This window comes from Doryrhamphus excisus, chromosome 2 (assembly GCF_030265055.1).
Source record: "Doryrhamphus excisus isolate RoL2022-K1 chromosome 2, RoL_Dexc_1.0, whole genome shotgun sequence".
NCBI lineage: Eukaryota > Metazoa > Chordata > Actinopteri > Syngnathiformes > Syngnathidae > Doryrhamphus > Doryrhamphus excisus.
Window position 1 is genome coordinate 1,936,242 of NC_080467.1, and position 18,763 is coordinate 1,955,004.

General features: G+C 39.4%; 1 protein-coding gene across 1 annotated transcript in view; it reads right to left on the bottom strand.

Annotated features, from left to right (window-relative positions):
- Window positions 1-18,763, bottom strand: part of dntt (deoxynucleotidyltransferase, terminal) — an 88,272-nt gene that overhangs the window by 45,459 nt on the left and 24,050 nt on the right. Inside the window, exons 5-8 of the mRNA XM_058064827.1 lie at window positions 16,670-16,741; window positions 16,348-16,471; window positions 14,127-14,259; window positions 1,265-1,367 (exon numbers count right to left, since the gene is read on the bottom strand). Coding sequence (XP_057920810.1) covers window positions 1,265-1,367; window positions 14,127-14,259; window positions 16,348-16,471; window positions 16,670-16,741 — 432 coding nt within the window. The remainder of the gene's footprint in view (window positions 1-1,264; window positions 1,368-14,126; window positions 14,260-16,347; window positions 16,472-16,669; window positions 16,742-18,763) is intronic.

Sequence of the window (18,763 nt, forward strand, 5' to 3'; positions counted from 1 at the left end):
AGTGCAAAAGGGCAGAGAAGTTTAAAGTGTGTTATTCCCGACTCTGCCAGTTTCCTCCAATGCATCATTTTGCTACAGGTGAGATGTGCGTAGAATATGCAAGTGTTTGCCCTGAGCGGGCTCACAGCATTGCACCTCCTTCCAGCTTTGACCGAGAGCCTTCAGACGCGTTATGCTGAATCATGAATGTGTGGGGATCCACTGTACTCCACAACTCCACTATCACAGTGGAGTGCTGGTCATGCTGTATGCTAATCCCTCGTTTATCACGATTCATTGGTTCCAGACCCAACTGTGATAAGTGAATTTCCGCAGTGTAGAATTCCTTATTTATAAATGGAATATTTTCATAGAGCAATGACTGAATACAGTTAGAGCCCTGTAGACATGAAATAGCACCCCTATATTTACCTTTACATTTGTATTACCAGATATAGTAGACATAATAACAAAAAATAAGACTTGGGCTGCATGGTGGACGAGTGGTTAGCGTGCAGGCCACACAGCCGGCCATGTTTGTGTGGAGTTTGCATGTTCTCCCCGTGCATGCGTGGGTTTTCTCCGAATACTCCGGTTTCCTCCCACATTCCAAAAACATGCTAGGCTAATTGGTCAATCCAAATTGTCCATAGGTATGAATGTGAGTGTGAATGGTTGTTTGTCTATATGTGCCTTGCGATTGGCTGGCCACCAGTCCAGGGTGGACTCCGCCTCCCACCCGAAGACAGCTGGGATAGGCTCCAGCACGCCCGCGACCCTTGTGAGGATAAGCGGTAGAAAATGATTGAATGAATGAAGCCATCAACTCGTGCTTGCGTTGCAGTGAATATGTTCCGGTGTTGGACAGGAAGTGATGTCAGAGGTTCAAAGTTTGGCCAGAGCAGAAGCTCCTGTTTGGGATCATTGTGTTTGTTGTGCTGTAATCCAAACCTGCAATAAAAGCCTGTTGTTCCAGCGAGCAAGTCTGGTGCTTGTGTGTCTCAGCAAATGTTACAGTAGCATTACTGACACCTAGTGGCCAGTGTTGAATATTACATATCATCGCACCATCTTTAAATGCATCTTTGAATGCCAAAAAGGTAACATATGTTTCAATGTGCATATTTTTGACTAATAGGCTAGATTCAGACACAAAAATGCAAAATTTATTCCGATATTTTTTGAAAATCTGTGATCAAGTGAAACTAAAAATTAAGATTATAAAGTAATGCTCATCAGCCACTCAGATAGTTAGTGTGGAAATAATAAGATGGTCTACACTTACTTGCTTTTTAAAGCAATCAATGACGTGGATCAGCACACATTCCTCCTTGCCCACCTCGGGCGTGGTGACAATATAGTCCACATCATGGCCGATCTCTTTCCCCCTGCAGACAAACACAGCAAATTCTATTTCCAGCAGAAAAAAAATGCAGATTCTGTACTTCTCAAAGAAATGTGTTATCTTTTGAAGCTAAATTTTGTTCTTCCTGTAGCTAAAACTTTCATAGAAGTGTTTTTCTAAGCTTAATGTCACCAAAGAGGCAAATACATTCTGACAAGCCGTACGTACTGCATTCTTGCTGTCAGCACAACTGCAGGCGCAGAATTTACTGAGCAAAAAACGGATCCATCAAAACGCTACCAGCACAAGACGCTTCTTCAGAAAGCAAATATAAAAGCTGCCAGGGAGCCGCCCACTGAATTAGTTACCACTTGAAACTTTTCTCCACAGAATTGCAACCTTTTTGAGATCCATTTATTCGTTCCTCGATGAAAGTCATTGTGCATAGTCAATGTAATGTTGCAGTAAACTGTTAAAGGAATAGAAATGAGGAAAGGGCATTACAGACATTTTATGTCAGGGGTAGGCAAACTACGGCCCGGGGGCCACATCCGGCCCGCCAAGTGTTTGAATACGGCCCGCCCAATCTTTCAAAAGTATTTAATTTAAACTCATCATGGCCTGAGCCAACCTTTTGATGGTTGTATCAATTTCGTTGTTTGACATGGTCTGTTGTTTACAAAGTGCTCCTGAAAAAAGAGACACAAGCACATAATAATAATAAAAAATTAAAATAATAATTATTGTATTATTATTATAACTATTATGATTATTATATTTATTATATTTATGCTAATTATTATATTAATTATATATAATAATATTGTTATATTTGTATATTTTACATAATAATATAATAATTATTATTTTAATTTTATTTTGATTATTATAATATTTTATTATTTTTAAAATATTTAAATATAAATATAAAATAATAAATAATAATAGCAGATTGCATGGCAATTTTACAGATACAATAATACCAGGTGGACTGTTACGTGTAAAATATATAGTCTGCCCCCCCCGGAAATTTTGTTATATCAATGTGGCCCGCGAGTCAAAAAGTTTGCCCACCCCTGTATTATGTGGTTATTATTATTATGTTGAATTGGTGTTAAAACTGCTAATTGCAGCAGTTAATATATATGAAACACAATCATTTCACCTTATATGCCAGGAATTAAATGAACATTTGTGTGAAGACAATTGGACGTTATACATTTATTCACTTTTTCAGAACTCGCTTGCTGACTTGGTGCTAAAGAAAACCCATGTACCCACATGCAAACTCTACACAGAGATGCCTGAGGGTGGAATCGAACTCAGGTCTCCTAGTTGTGTGGCCTGCGCAGCTGGAAAAAATCTGTATATTAAGAGTTAAGAGTTGCTCTGGCCTACTTATTCCAATCATGGAAGGAGCTAAATTGTGTCGAATCTGAGGATCAGGGCGCTCAATCGCACAATCGGCCAAGTGAGTATGGAGAGGACGGGATATGAAGAGAGTCTCAGTAGAGTGAAGAATCCATGCTGCCTGAAATAACGAGCATGGACGTTTTCTGTAGGTCCAAAAAATAATTGTTTATTTGTAGTTTTGTCTGCATTGTATAAGATGTTGGTAAAAAACCCACTGCACCACCTGAGCAAAGTGTCTGAGTGACTTGCAGCAGGAACATTATCCGAGCCCTCAGACGACACGATGAAAGAAAACATTGCATTCTTGTGATTACGGTGACCTGCTAAAACAGCCGCGTGTGCAGTTTGTCATCACGGAGCACCGAGCTGACGCAAACACAGCAAAACAAAGTCCACGAGCGAATGACAAGACGTTTGGCTGTGATGTGTCAAAGTTGGCCTCCGTTTCTGCTCTATGCCTTTGCCAAATAGGCCAGGCTCCATTTCAAACCCATCGTTATGCACCGACGTCCACGCACACACGAACCCTTTGTACGTATGAGCGCCACTGTCACGGCTCACAACAAAGTGACCCGAACAGGAGAAGCCTCGGAAAACCAATGATGACAACATAAGAGCCCAACATTACAGACGGGCAGCTTAGAATTAGCTAAGGCTATTCCAGGGAGCAACCGAGTATTCCATAACAGCCATTAGTGCTCCACAAGGTATGTGAACGCTAACGTTCAGGGTTAGCGGCGGGGAGCGTGGACCCCGTCTCTTTAGCGCACTCAGCTTTCGTCGCATCCGTTTAATTTGCTCTCTGACTTTCATTTATTCACTTGCCATTATAACCGATGACTGACTTTAGGCTTGGGTTTAGACCAGGGGTGGGCAAACTACGGCCCGGGGGCCACATCCGGCCCGCCAAGTGTTTGAATACGGCCCGCCCAATCTTTCCAAAGTATTTCATTTAAACTCAACATACAACCTGGCATCATGGCCTGAGCCAACCTTTTGATGGTTGTATCAATTTCGTTGTTTGACATGGTCTGTTGTTTACAAAGTGCTCCTGAAAAAAGAGACACAAGCACATAATAATAATAAAAATTAAAATAATAATTATTATTATATTATTATTATTATAACTATTATGATTATTATATTTATTATATTAATGCTATTATATTAATTATATATAATAATAATATTGTTATATTTGCATATTTTACATAATAATAATATAATAATTATTATTTTAATTTTATTTTAATTATTATAATATTTTATTATTTTTAAAATACTTAATACTTAATACTTAAATAAATAATAATAGCAGATTGCATAGCAGATTGCATGACAATTTTACAGATACAATAATACCAGGTGGACTGTTACGTGTAAAATATATAGTCTGCCCCCCCCTGTATATAAAATTTTGTATATAAATTTTGTTATATCAATGCGAGTCAAAAAGTTTGCCCACCCCTGGTTTAGACCAAGGGAGTCCAAAGAGCGACCCTGGCTGGGGTCCTATGCGGCCCTGCGGCACATTAAAAAAGTATAGTACATGCGGGGGTTTTCTTCAAGTACTTCCAAAAATATGTTAGGTTAATTGGCGACGCCAAATTGTATGAAAGGTATAAAAAGTATTTCACAAGCGACGTGGCAAAAAAAGTTACATTACAAGAATAAAGTCCAAAAATATGGGAGTAAAATCATCATTACGGGAAGAACGTTTACAACAGTGGTCCCCAAACTAAGGCCCGGGGGCCGGACACGCCCCACTTCCACATTTGTCCCGGCCCCCTGAACAATAAAGCATGGTCATTTTTCTGTCATAGAACTGGAAATGGTAACCTATTGTGACGTGACTACAACCACACTTTGCCCCAGTCATAGAACATAAACAAACATACGACCCTGACCCTGGCCCCCTTCAGAGGAAAGAAAAGTCATAGTTTGGGGACCCCTGGTTTACAAGAATAAAGTCAAAATATTACATGAAAAAAGTCATTCTGAGTTTGAATTTCAATTTTACAAGAACTAAGTGGTAACATTATGAGGTAGATAGCGTAATGTTAGTAATAATTATAATAATACAGGACACCCAAGGTTGATGTACAAAAGATATAAAAAATATATATATAATAAAATATATATAAAAAAAATATAAAAAAATATATATAATAAGATAAAAGAAAACATACAATAAATAAGGGGGTGGGGGGTCATGTGAAGCAGTTAAAGAGAATAAGCAAGTTTGAGCAGATGAGTTTTGAGTTTGGATTTGAAGATGGGAAGGGTGCCAGAGTTACGGAGGTCTGGTGGCAATGACTTCCAGAGTTTTGCATAGAATCGGAATATTCAATATTTTTTTTTACATTGAAATATTGTGAAATACGCAACAAAATTACGTTTATAAATTTTGTAAAATTAGTTTGGAGAAAAACTCCAATCATGGGAATAAAATAAACAATATTACCAGAAAAAAAAGAAAAAAAGTTGAAATATTTTGAAAATCCCAAAAAATCATAACGGCAAAAACCAACCCACACAGCATGTGAGGAGCATCCATGCATGAACGACAAGCAGGAGTGGAGGGTACAAGCAGAGTCTCCAAGGTGGATGCCGTCAGCCTATCTAACGCTTGGTTTGGACATCCCTGCCTTGGACCGTGTGGTATTTACTTCTCTAATGAGTCGACCTGTAGGACACCCAGATTCCTATCTGCTGAACATGCAACTTTCCAGGCAATGCTGCAAAAATGCACAACATTTCCATTTCACACAGGATGTTAAAACTGTCAAGAGAACCTCGGCAGCTTAGCAACAACCTCTGGAAAAACTCACTTAAGTATGCTGCATAAATGTACCGTACGAGGTTGAGATCATCAGCATGCATTCATTCCCCTGCAGGACCTCCACTACCTGTGTTTGATGCGTGTGAGTACATAGAAACAGGTTTTTAGCACATATATGTTACACTTTTCAGCCATGTAGCGAGTAGCAGGACTTCTAATACCACCTTCTTCGGAAGTAAAACTAACTCCTCCAAAAGTGCTTTTCTTCCTGTTTCTTCACCGTCTCAATTGTACATCGATTTATGATCAAGTCCTGCCGGGACTGGGACCGCTCATCTTAAAAATAACGTACTCTGCAATGTGACTATACCCCAAAATGGAGGCAGTGTAAATGTATCTGCTCTACACTTATATTGCGTGAGGAAAAAATCTAAATTATTAAGTGTTTCAGCACAAAGCGCATGAAATATGAATGGTTATTTACAAATTTGTGTGGCTGACAGGGTGACATGTATGAATAATACACACGTGGGAAGTGTTGCTGCTCGAAATGTCAAAGAATGCGAGGAAGGAAAAGTTCAGGCTCAGTTAAAAGTGGCTGGGCGCGGAATAGAAATAGATTTGTGTCGCTTCACTCGCAGTTTTGCCTCACCGCCATAAATGCAAAGTGATAATCGAAAGAACTCGAGATATCATTAATTATGAAGAATTTTACAGCTCGTGACTGACAATCTGTTTTTTTCCACTTCAAATTCTGTGAAATACATGAAATGTGACGGTGATGTTTTTTTTTTTTTTTTTTTGCCTTTAGTAGTCTATAACAGCGATGAACCAGCCGGGACGCCATCACGCTAGGTTGGTATTATCGTTGTTCAGACTCGTGGGCATTTCCTCATACCAAAATGATCAGACAATATGGTTGTTTTCTAGTCAACTTAACTTGGCAACTAAGCTGAACGTCAAGGGATTGGTTTTCATTCTGGGCTCTTCCTCTTATCTTCCTCATTGATGCCTGGAACCAAAAACAATGCTCTTGATATGAATTAACATTTTACATTGTTGGATTATTATACTTCTATATATATACTTATACACCGATATAGACAGATAGACTCCCTTTATTGTCATTGCACAAAAACACAGTAGTGAAATTGCCAACGAAATGTCGTTGCTTGGCTCCCATATAATAACAGACACAAAATAATAATGTGGAGAATAAATAGATAGAATAGACACCAAATATGAACAACATAATGTAAAGTGCAGCGTGAACAGTAAATTGCCCAAATAATTTAAATAATTTAAATAAATAATAATAATGTAAGTAAAGGTAGATCAACACGGACCAAAGAACCAGGACAGTCCAACCCCAAACAAGCAACAAATCTAGCCAGTTCTGGGGTTGTTGGGGAGTTTTATTTGGCATTTAGGGACTCAAAAGTGAAAGCACATATTTTGTGTTGTCACTGAGCAACAGCGGGTGCTGTTGACAGGTCCGCCCCGCCCAAATACGGTCACAAGCCGGCAGGGATGGAGCACAAAAGGGCAAATGTTTCTTAATCTTTTGTTTGCCAGGATAAAAGAAGAGGTGTGTTTATGTAATGGTAATGGTAATGGTAATGGTAATGGTAATGGTAATGGTAATGGTAATGGTAATGGTAATGGTAATGGTAATGGTTTAATTTCATTTGAACATGCATCAGATTCCAATTGAGTGCATCCCATAATCAGTTCCCAGTTCCACATGTCCAAAAGGAGTAGGAAGAAGCAAAGCTTATTAAATCCTACCCCTCCATCTGGTACTTTTACAATCACTAACTGTTACATTTGTTCACTTCCTGCTTTCCTAATATAGTTTAAGGTTTTTTTCATAGGCTAATGATATGCAAATCAGATCATGACATCACTAGTGACTTCTGGCGACTTCTAGGACAGGCAACAGCTACATAGCGACAGTGCATTGTAGATGTCATACATTATAAATCATATTAGATTAAGCCCACTCCTGATTGGACAGTCCACGTCCCGTGCAGCCCAGGACCACAGCTTCAAAAAATCCTAGGGGGACCCTGTTGCGGTTTTAAGAATTTGAAAAATAATCATTAGCCACGTTTACATGGACCCAAATATTCCAATTCCATTCGGGTTATTTGCTACAGAAAGAATGTGTCATTCCCAAAGAAAAGTGCCAATCCGAATGGATATATAATGGGATTCCCAGGGGTGGAATATTCCTTTGCTCAATCGGAAAGTTGTCAGACTGCGTTCTTCTTCGTGGTGTTTTTCTTCTTCTGTTGTTTATTGGCGGTTGGCATTAGCGCCATCTGTGGAACACAATCTAAACCCTTCTATACGCCATTCATAATTATAAAATACAGTAAACCTCGGATATATCGGATTCAATTGTTCCCACTGGTTTTGTCCGATATAAGCGAAATCCTTTATATGCGTATACCGGAAAATGTCCGTTTTACGCATATATGGGATTTATATCCGGTATATGCGTAAATGGGATTTTATCCGTTATAAAAAGGCACTTCCTTGACTATGTTTCCAATGTACCTGGACGCGCAGGCAACGCTGCAAACGCTGCAAATGACGTCGTATAGCGGCCTGTCACGATTCGGCGAATCGGAGCACCACGATGCGGCCATCCGATATATGCCAGGGAAATTTCATGGAAATGCATTGGAACGGGACTGGAGATTTTGTCCGAAATAGGCGAAATCCGTTATAAAAAATCCGATATATGCAATGAATTTTTATTGGAAATGCATTACAGAAAAATCGGTTCTTTTTTATCTGTCCGTTGTGAGCGAATTTCCGATATATCCGAGTCCGATATATCCGAGGTTTACTGTATTAGCAAGATTGAACTTTATCTTTTCCTGTTCCCGGGTGCGTTCTTTCAGCGAATGCTGAGATATGACATAACACACAGCTCGAGATGTTCTTCTTCGATTTTAAAAAGTTTGTTTTTGATTCAAACTAAATTTCAAGACTGGATGAACGAAAAAAACGAAATACGGAGTTATTCCGACAAGTGAAAGAAAAACTCGAGGAACTTGCTATCATGTGATGTTGGTGTTTATGTTTTACTGGGCATGCCCCATTGCCTATTCTGGTTGATTATAGCGCCGCATGTAGACACGCCATTGGAATATTCCTTTCCATGTATACCATTGCTTTCGGAAAGGTCATTCGGAAAGAGAAAAACTCGTGGCTATTGTCTCATTGAGTGTTACTCCTGACGATCCGATTTGGAATTAGGTCCACAGTGACGACTCTTAGGTACCACGTGAGAGTACGTCGCCCAAGTCTAACCTATTTTTAATCCTCCTCAACAGCATCACTTTAAGACCTGTCACCCGTCCTCGGCAGCCGTCCTTTCAATCAGGCTAATGTCAGCGGCGTCAACCAAGTCTTGGTCTCGCGCGACTTCGACAGAATGACAGCTTGACTTACTGCCGTGTGTTTGTGTGTGATTTCTACGGTCTTATGTCTTCTCATTTTTGGGGGGTCGACTCACTCTTTAGTCTATGTTATTCGTAGCTAAGTGCGTCTATTTATAGAGTTTCCACAAAGAAAAAATCGGTGATTAAGAGACTGGAAAGCATAGGTAATTAAATCTATTGGAATTTTAGCGCCACAATGAGGAGAATCAGCGGCGTATTAGTGCTGATGCGCTGATTTAAATAAGCACTTCAGCTATTTTGCTGTAATAGAGCCTGAACCAGCAACCGCTATTTTTTTGCCGCTTTTCGAGACGATTAAGGTAAATTATTCACTTACCGACTGATATTGTGCAAGTCGTTGTTCTGCAATTACAGCTCTGTAGGATTCCAATTAGGTTTGAAAGAATCCTCTCCGAGCCGGCGCCAAATATGAGAAGGATTTAATGTGTGCTTCATCTTGCTGAGTCTGAAGTCATAAAAGCTCTCTCCCAGGCCCTGTTAGGCTTTTCAGCAGGCTCCTGTCCCATAAATCGTGTACTGTTGCTCCCCATCATCTTGATGTTAACTATCCGTGATGCTCTAATCTTTTTTCCTCATCTCTTTTACCACATTTTCCCTGGAGGAGCGCTTATTTACATAATCAGACATCATTCTAGCCGTCACTCAGCTCTTTGAAGTGAAGAGTTACTGTGCTATCTGGGATGATGCCATCGTGGATGCGTCTCTCAAGTCATGACAACCACCGGATATTTGCACCAGTTACTGCGCAACGTTTTATTTGCCTGGTAGCTTTTCACGGAAAATGGCAGACGATTATTCTTCAGATAAAAACACACGCAACACATATTGGTCATAATTAATAACCTTGATAACTTTGTTACACCTGCAAACGTAATAACTGCCCACAAACGTAATACAAATCTGCAGCTTTGAATGTAATAATCTTGCAAATGTAATATATTTCCCACAAATAATAATAAAAATAATAATAAAATTTGCCTACTGCAAACGTAATACTGAATACTGCAATGTAATAACTATTACATTGTCAGGAAATTCAGTATTACTGAAATTTTATTACGTTTGTGGGAAAATTTATTACATTTGCGGGATTATTACATTCAAAGCTGCAGATTTGTATTACGTTTGTGATTTGTAATAACTATTACATTGGCTGGAAATTATTACATATGTGAGAAAGTGAAAATCTGTAAATGTAATAACTTCCCACAACTGTAATAAGACAAAATAATGATCTTTGTGGTTGTTATATGTTCTTTCTTCTTTTGAGGGAGAAGGTGTAGATGTCATTTTGAGGATTTTAAGATAATTCTTTTTTTTTCTTTTTTTTGTGGAAAAATTTTTATTTAAAGAGTATCATTTGAATACATTAAATGAATCTTTAATTATTACATTATAATTTATTTTAAATTAAAAAAGATAACATACAGTAAACCTGGGATATATCGGATTCAATTGTTCCCACTGGTTTTGTCCGATGTAAGCGAAATCCGTTATATGCGTATACGGGAAAATGTCCGTTTTACGCATATATGGGATTTATATCCGGTATATGCGTAAATCGGATTTGATCCGTTCTAAAAAGGCACTTCCTTGACTATGTTTCCAATGTACCTGGACTGGGCAATGAAAAGAGACGTAAGGTAATGAGAATTGAACTTTATTGGACTCTGAGCATAACAAATTGTTAATTAAGCTAGGCCCTGTTACGCCCGTCAGGCCTATGTTATTTCCAATAGTGAGGTTAAGATCTCATTCACTGCTGTGCTAGTATTATTGACGTCACTCACTTTTATATTTGTCCTAAATCTGAATAATAAACGTGAATATAAATCACGCAGGCAACGCTGCAAATGACGTCGTATAGCGGCCTGTCACGATTCGGCGAATCGGAGCGCCACGATGCGGCCATCCGATATATGCCAGGGAAATTTAATGGAAATGCATTGGAACGGGACTGGAGATTTTGTCCGAAATAGGCGAAATCCGTTATAAAAAATCCGATATATGCAATGAATTTTTATTGGAAATGCATTACAGAAAAATCGGTTCTTTTTTATCTGTCCGTTGTGAGCGAATTTCCGATATATCCGAGTCAGATATATCCGAGGTTTACTGTAATTGTGTTATTACGTTATTACGTTTGCGGCTGTAACAAACCTTAATAACCTTTGCGTCGCCTGTCCAATCTTACGTATGTGACCTTTGTGAAGTCCGATTTTTTTTGATTAGGCATTTTTGTGATGCAAATATGTGACACTTGGATGGATGGATAAAATGCAGTTGGCTAATCCTGCAACTCAAGTCACAATGCAATAAATATCTTAGTAAAAAAAAAAACATTATTTGACCGTGGCAGGTCACATTTTTCCACAAACTTCCGTTTCTCCGTCACATGATTGTTTTATGTTTACTGTTTAACGTTACGTGATTGTTGCTTGTTGTTCAGTGAAGAGTAAACGCTTTAAACCACTTATCTTCAGCTCTCATTTTGAATACCATCAAGACGTTTCTTGAATTCCGACCAGCGGCGCTCAATGCTAACGAGGCAGCTAATTCCGGTGCTATTTCTGCCCATTTTTGCCAACGCAGCACAAACCAGTGATTTCAACAGCCCAGGTTCGACTGTGAGGAATAACGCAAGACGTGACAAAGTATTTCCACATGGTGGCGGTGTTGGACCTGCACTTTCTCTCAAAGGAAAATATTCCATTCCGAATAACAGAGTTGATACAGAATGTTCAGTGAACTAGCTTTCTTTGTTACGATACTTTGTTTTTTTATTGAACCAACCTAACAATATGTCCTTGCATTCTGGGGGAACGCAACGTGAAATCATACAGCAGCTGAATGTGGCTTTTCATGGACACAAATACCCGATAATACAATGCAAAAAAAAATTCAATATAACTGAAATAAATAAAGTGCACATGTAAGGAACAGAGCCAACACAAAGAGGCTAAGGCTCCGAGGAAGCATTGAACGTGTGTTTGTCGCCCAAGCTCTATTAGAGACAAACAATCAAGCAGCGGCAGCGCTGTCACCCCTGTTGACTTAAGTGCCTCTTCTCGCTGCTCCTGTACCGCCGTTTTTCAATTATTTACCACAAACACTATTGGTTATGACTGGATTTTTACAACACCGCAGACCAGAGTGCTTCCAAATGTACTCGGGCAAAAAGCAGCACATGTGACCAAAAGAGCAAAGCAAAGACAGAGGGCGCAAATAGCTGCACTCAGAGGGTAAGAGCACTCACTCTGACGTTTATGATGACAAAGAACCCAAAAAGTCATATGGTTCTTAACCTCAGGTTTTGGAAGTATTTTAACATTTATTTGTTTCAATTTTTCAAAGCAATCTTTTAATTATTGAAAAAATAAAATTAAATAAAAAATAAATAGAAATTCATAACCAATATGACGAACAACAGGGTGTTTAAAATTAAACAAAATTTCACTTTGGGGACATCCAATTGTGTATATTTATTGTTTTGTGCGAGATGCAAAAAGAAAATATGTAGGCGAAACCAAAAATTCTATTAGGACCAGAATGTGGCAACATGGATATAATATTAAAAACAAAAAAGCGATGAATAAGCCATTGGTTTGCCATTTTATATGACGCGGGTTAAGGGAAATCCAAGTTGCAGGGTTACAAAGTAATTCGGGATGGGAAGACAGGGATAGAAAAAAGGCGGAAAGGAATTGGATTCATAATTTGGGGACTAAAATCCCGGGGGGACTAAACAAGACTTAAAAGGGAGAAAAGGAGGGAGGGGAGGTTGGAAAACCAGAAGAGGAACGCTGGCCCTAGCCCCAACCCCTAACCCTAACCCTAGCCCCAGCCCTAAACATAAACCTAAACCTAAACCTAAACCTAACCCTAACCCTAACCCCATTCTTGACCCACCTACCTAGTGGGGGGGTTCGCTTATTTTGACTTCCCTAACCCTAACCTTAAATGCAGGGTTACAAAGTAATTCGGGATGGGAAGACAGGGATAGAAAAAAGGCGGAAAGGAATTGGATTCGTAATTTGGGGACTAAAATCCCGGGGGGACTAAACAAGACTTAAAAGGGAGAAAGGGAGGGGAGGAAGGTTGGAAAACCAGAAGAGGAACGCTGGCCCTGGCCCTAGCCCCAACCCCTAACACTAACCCTAAACCTAAACCTAAACCTAACCCCATTCTTGACCCACCTACCTAGTGGGGGGGTTCGCTTATTTTGACTTCCCTAACCCTAACCCTAAATGCAGGTTTACAAAGTAATTTGGGATGAGAAGACAGGGATAGAAAAAAGGCAGAAAGGAATTGGATTCATAATTTGGGGACTAAAATGCCGGGGGGACTAAACAAGACTTAAAAGGGAGAAAAGGAGGGGGGGGGGGGGGGGGGGGGGGGGGGGTTGGAAAACCAGAAGAGGAACGCTGGCCCTAGCCTCAACCCCTAACCCTAGCCCCAGCCCTAAACCTAAACCTAACCCTAACCCTAACCCCATTCTTAACCCACCTACCTAGTGGGGGGGTTCGCTTATTTTGACTTCCCTAACCCTAACCCTAAATGCAGGGTTACAAAGTAATTCGAGATGGGAAGACAGGGATAGAAAAAAGGCGGAAAGGAATTGGATTCATAATTTGGGGACTAAAATGCCGGGGGGGACTAAACAAGGCTTAAAAGGGAGAAAAGGAGGGGGGGAAGGTTGGAAAACCAGAAGAGGAACGCTGGCCCTAGCCTCAACCCCTAACCCTAGCCCTAGCCCTAACCTAACCCTAAACCTAAACCTAAACCTAAACCTAAACCTAACCCTAACCCTAACCCTAACCCTAACCCGAACCCTAACCCCATTCTTGACCCACCTACCTAGTGGGGGGTTTCGCTTATTTTCACTTCCCTAACCTTAACCCTAAATTCCGAGCCTTACCCCCAATACTCCCCAGGTAAACTGAGTTTGAGACCCCTGCCTTGCATTATTGTAGCAGTACTTAGCAATGAGATGTACCCCTGCCAGACTTAAGGCCTTTCCCATTCCCGTGTGCATAACCGAAGCCAATAGAATATTAGCACCAACCAAACGGGAAAAGTCGTCTCCTTTCAAGTAGCACCGAACACAAAGAGAAGGAGACAAGTGTTTTACCTGCGGAAGCCGCCTGTCAGGGCTATTATGCCATCTGATGTGATCAAATGGACAGCCTTGTCAATAATGTTCCCCAGGGCCCGAGCCTCCGCTTTAGTGACAGCCCTGGAGATATCTCCATAATGCAGAAAACCTGCGGGGAAAAGTACATGTGGGTATTGGTCCGGGAGCCAGCCATCAATCACAGACGTTTGCTCGGGGGAAGCGGAGAGTCGGGGTGAATTAAAAGTGAGATACGATGTGATATGTTCTGCTGGATGCTAGGAGGCAACAACTGGTGCACGTCAGTCTCAGCCACTGTGGACTGTGACTGATGGGCGGGTGTCGTTACTGTTGCATACAAAACACAACTTGTTATTACAGTAAACCTCGGATATATCGGACTCGGATATATCGGAAATTCGCTCACAACGGACAGATAAAAAAGAACCGATTTTTCTGTAATGCATTTCCAATAAAAATTCATTGCATATATCGGATTTTTTATAACGGATTTCGCCTATTTCGGACAAAATCTCCAGTCCCGTTCCAATGTATTTCCATGAAATTTCCCTGGCATATATCGGATGGCCGCATCGTGGCGCTCCGATTCGCCGAATCGTGACAGGCCGCTATACGACGTCATTTGCAGCGTTTGCAGCGTTGCCTGCGCGTCCAGGTACATTGGAAACATAGTCAAGGAAGTGCCTTTTTATAACGGATAAAATCCCATTTACGCATATACCGGATATAAATCCCATATATGCGTAAAACGGACATTTTCCGGTATACACATATAACGGATTTCGCTTATATCGGACAAAACCAGTGGGAACAATTGAATCCGATATATCCGAGGTTTACTGTAATACTCATTTATTTCATTTCTTTATATTTATTTATTTACAGGGACGGACATTAATGTCAATATGCCAGAATTATCTGTAGTCCCTCATCCTCATCATTACAAAAAAAAAAAAAACTTAAACTGTATTACGGAAAGCAGGAAGTGAACAAATGTAACAGTTAGTGATTGTAAAAGTACCAGATGGAGGGGTAGGATTTAATAAGCTTTGCTTCTTCCTACTCCTTTTGGACATGTGGAACTGGGAACTGATTATGTTCAAATGAAATAAAACCATTACCATTACCATTACCATTACCATTACTGTTGAAGAGGAGTTGATGATAACCCGTAATAATTTTATACTGTAAATATAACCAAAATATTGTCATTGTTGTCACCATGTTTTCCCAGCTGAGTGGCTTGTGTAATATCCAACAATGGTAAGAAATGTATGATTTCTTATCTAACATTTTTATAGTACATTTGTGAAGTGACCACAGGGGTTGGAGTTATGTAATGCTGGTAATGGTAAGCAGGAAGTGATAAGTACATTTTTGTTGCCCGTGTGGACATTTGATGGCGGATGTGTCTAAATTTACTACAGAACAACAATAGAGTCAATCTTACGGTACGGGATCACCAGTTGGTTTGGGAATCTCAAATTGGGAATCAAAAACCCGGATTCTCAACCTGGTCCGAGTCGCAGGTAAGATGATGGGCAACTCTACCCTCAACCCTCAGGAGCTGTTCAATCAGGCCGCCACTGAACTGAACTCAACTGAACTCAACTCAACTGAACTCAACTGAATTCAACTGAACTCAACTGAACTAAACTCAACTGAACTCAACTGAACTCAACTGAACTCAACTGAACTGAACTCAACTGAATTCAACTCAACTCAACAGAACTGAACTGAAGTCAACTCAACTCAACTCAACTCAACTCAACTGAATTCAACTCAACTCAACAGAACTGAACTGAAGTCAACTCAACTCAACTCAACTCAACTCAACTGAATTCAACTCAACTGAACTCAACTGAACTCAAATGAATTCAACTGAATTCAACTGAACGGAGATGGCCTTTAAATTTGATTGGATGAAAGACCCTTTTGACATGTGATTTAAATGGCTTTATCTGGCTCAGCACTGAAGGTATTGTTGGACTTTGTGGAGAACATTTCTACTGTTTTAGGCAACATTGCTTCAACCATATATATATATATATATATATATATATATATATATATATATATATATATATATATATATATATATATATAGAAGTTGAAGGATTCCTTATCTGGAAGTTTTTCTCGGCCATGAACTCCAGGTGGATTTCTCCATCTCCAATCAGCGGAATGTAAAAGTGGAGATGATGAGATGTTGACGTACCACTTTGCTGCATCCGATTGAGTTGAATGCCGGGCTCCGCCAGAATGTCGCTGAACGAGCGGAGCCCCATGCGGTACCATCTCTCCGCCGTCTTCGGTCCTACCCCAAACACACTCGTGAACAGCTGTCAGGAAACGAGGAAAGGGCGTAATTAAAAAGCTGTGATGTGACAGCTCGTCTCAGAAGGGGTTAGCAGTCATCGTTTTGAAGGGCTGCATGGAAGTCCTTAAGAGGAGGCGAAAATGCAAATCATGTTCACGGCAATTCCACCTACGTTGAGAAAGCAAAGACAGGGAAATAGATGTGATTTTCATCCGCTGACCTTCAGGGTTTGATACCGCTCACTCGACAGGATTTTCTGAACTTGAAATGAATGACCACTTTGAAGGATCTCCTGCAAAGCGGTGAGAGAGTTCCATGTTATTTCAGTCATCAAGTAATTGCATACTTAAACGTTTGTCCTTTCATAACTTCATTGCCTCAGCAGAGCAGCAGTTGACTTTTACCAAGCAGTACAGTTCTGTACTGTTCAGTGGGAAATACCATACCCACTGTCAAGATTATATATATTTACTGCAGACTAATTTATCATATCTAATGATGATTTTATTGGAAGATGCTGCCATACAAATCATCAAAATATATCTGTATTTTTTTTTTCTACCGATAATAATACCATGGTCTGGAACTATTTACACTGAGTTTGTAAATATGCAATTTTCATGAATGTAAATTATGCTCTTTGTGCGTAATGGTTACAATGGAACAGGTACCCCAGCAACTGCAAACAGAAAACCAAAGACCAAAATTCGGAAAACTAGTCCAAGCGCTCATGCGGCGTTTGCTGATTCGGCCTATTGTCATATCCCATTGTTTTAATGTTGTTGTTTGATGCTTTTGTATTGTATGTATTGTACATATTTACTATATTGATATTAGTAATCTTATATAACCTTGTTCTTATTTTCAACACTGCATTTGTAAATAAGAATTTGTTCTTAAATTGCTTGCCTGGGTAAATAAAGGTATAATAAACATAAAGTGCTGCTTATGCAAGGGGGGAGTAAGGTATTATATCAGTCAGACTACACACGCATCTCGTGTTCTTGTAATGGACGGACGAGAGAAATGTGTGTACCGCAGATACATACAGTACACGGTGTTGGAATTAAACTGCTGTTGATGTGTTCAGGTCAGAATAAAACTATAAAAGCGCATCAGACTGGAGGGAAAGGCGAATACTCAAAATATATTAAAGAAAAATGTGAAAAAGAGCTCAAAACAAACATTACAGAAACAGAATGGTTGGGTATGATTATGACCCAAAACACCACAACATCATCTCGGGTCTGGAGGGAGCATTGCTGGAACAATATAATTAGATTTCTCATTAAACCAGAAATTAAACAAAAATATCTAAAAGTTGCCCAGCCATGCTGGCGTCAGTGTGGTACGGTCAAGTCAACCATTCACATGTGTTTTGGTTCAGCCCAAATATCATTCATTTTTGGAAGAGGGTATGTAAAACCATGGAGAGGATTTTGGGTTACAGTGTGACTTTTTCATGTGAGACGTTGTATCTGGGCCACCTGGTGGGAGACTTCGTGTTAAGAGAAGATAGGTATTTATATAAAATCATGTTAATAGCAGGTAAAAAAAAAGCCATTACCAAAAAATGGCCTTTACCCCCTCAATGGCGGTAAATATGGCTGCAATCTCCAGCTCGGACACCGACTTCCTGGTGGACCCCGCCATTATTGTCCCGGTAAATGTATACTTTTCTCCCTGTATACTTCCTCTTGCTGTGGCCGTTTGCAGGCATACCTAGTCGATTTTCGCACTCACATGTCGATCAACCAATAGGCGAACAGTTCAACCCAAGACACACTTAGGACCGCCCCCTCATTTGAATAGTTTTTCCTTCTGCATTTCAAGCTGACATTGTCTGCAGCATGAAATAAATACATATGAGAGCAGAGTGCTTTTATTTATTTATTGATATGTAATTCTATTTATATATTTATTTTTGTATTTATTTTCAATTTTTGAATCTTGTTTTTTATTTTTTTTATTTATTTTAGCTTTTATTTTTTTATTTATGTATATATTTTTTTATTTTTGTTTTTATTTCCATTTATATTAATTTTTTAGTATTTAATTTTTTTGATTTTTTTTTTCATTTTTGTTTTTATTTCCACTTTTTTTTATTTATTTATTATTTTGGCAGTTTTGGTCCTCCATAGTTCACGGGCAAAAATTAAGGAAATGACTCGAATTGCACCATGACAGGGAATGTGGGATAGTCAAATTGTGTGCTGTGTGTGTCCAGTTTGTTTTGAGTGTGTTTGTATTGCTGTTGACGTTTGGTTTTAAAAAAATATTTTTAAAAAAAAATTTCATTAAAAAACAATTCATT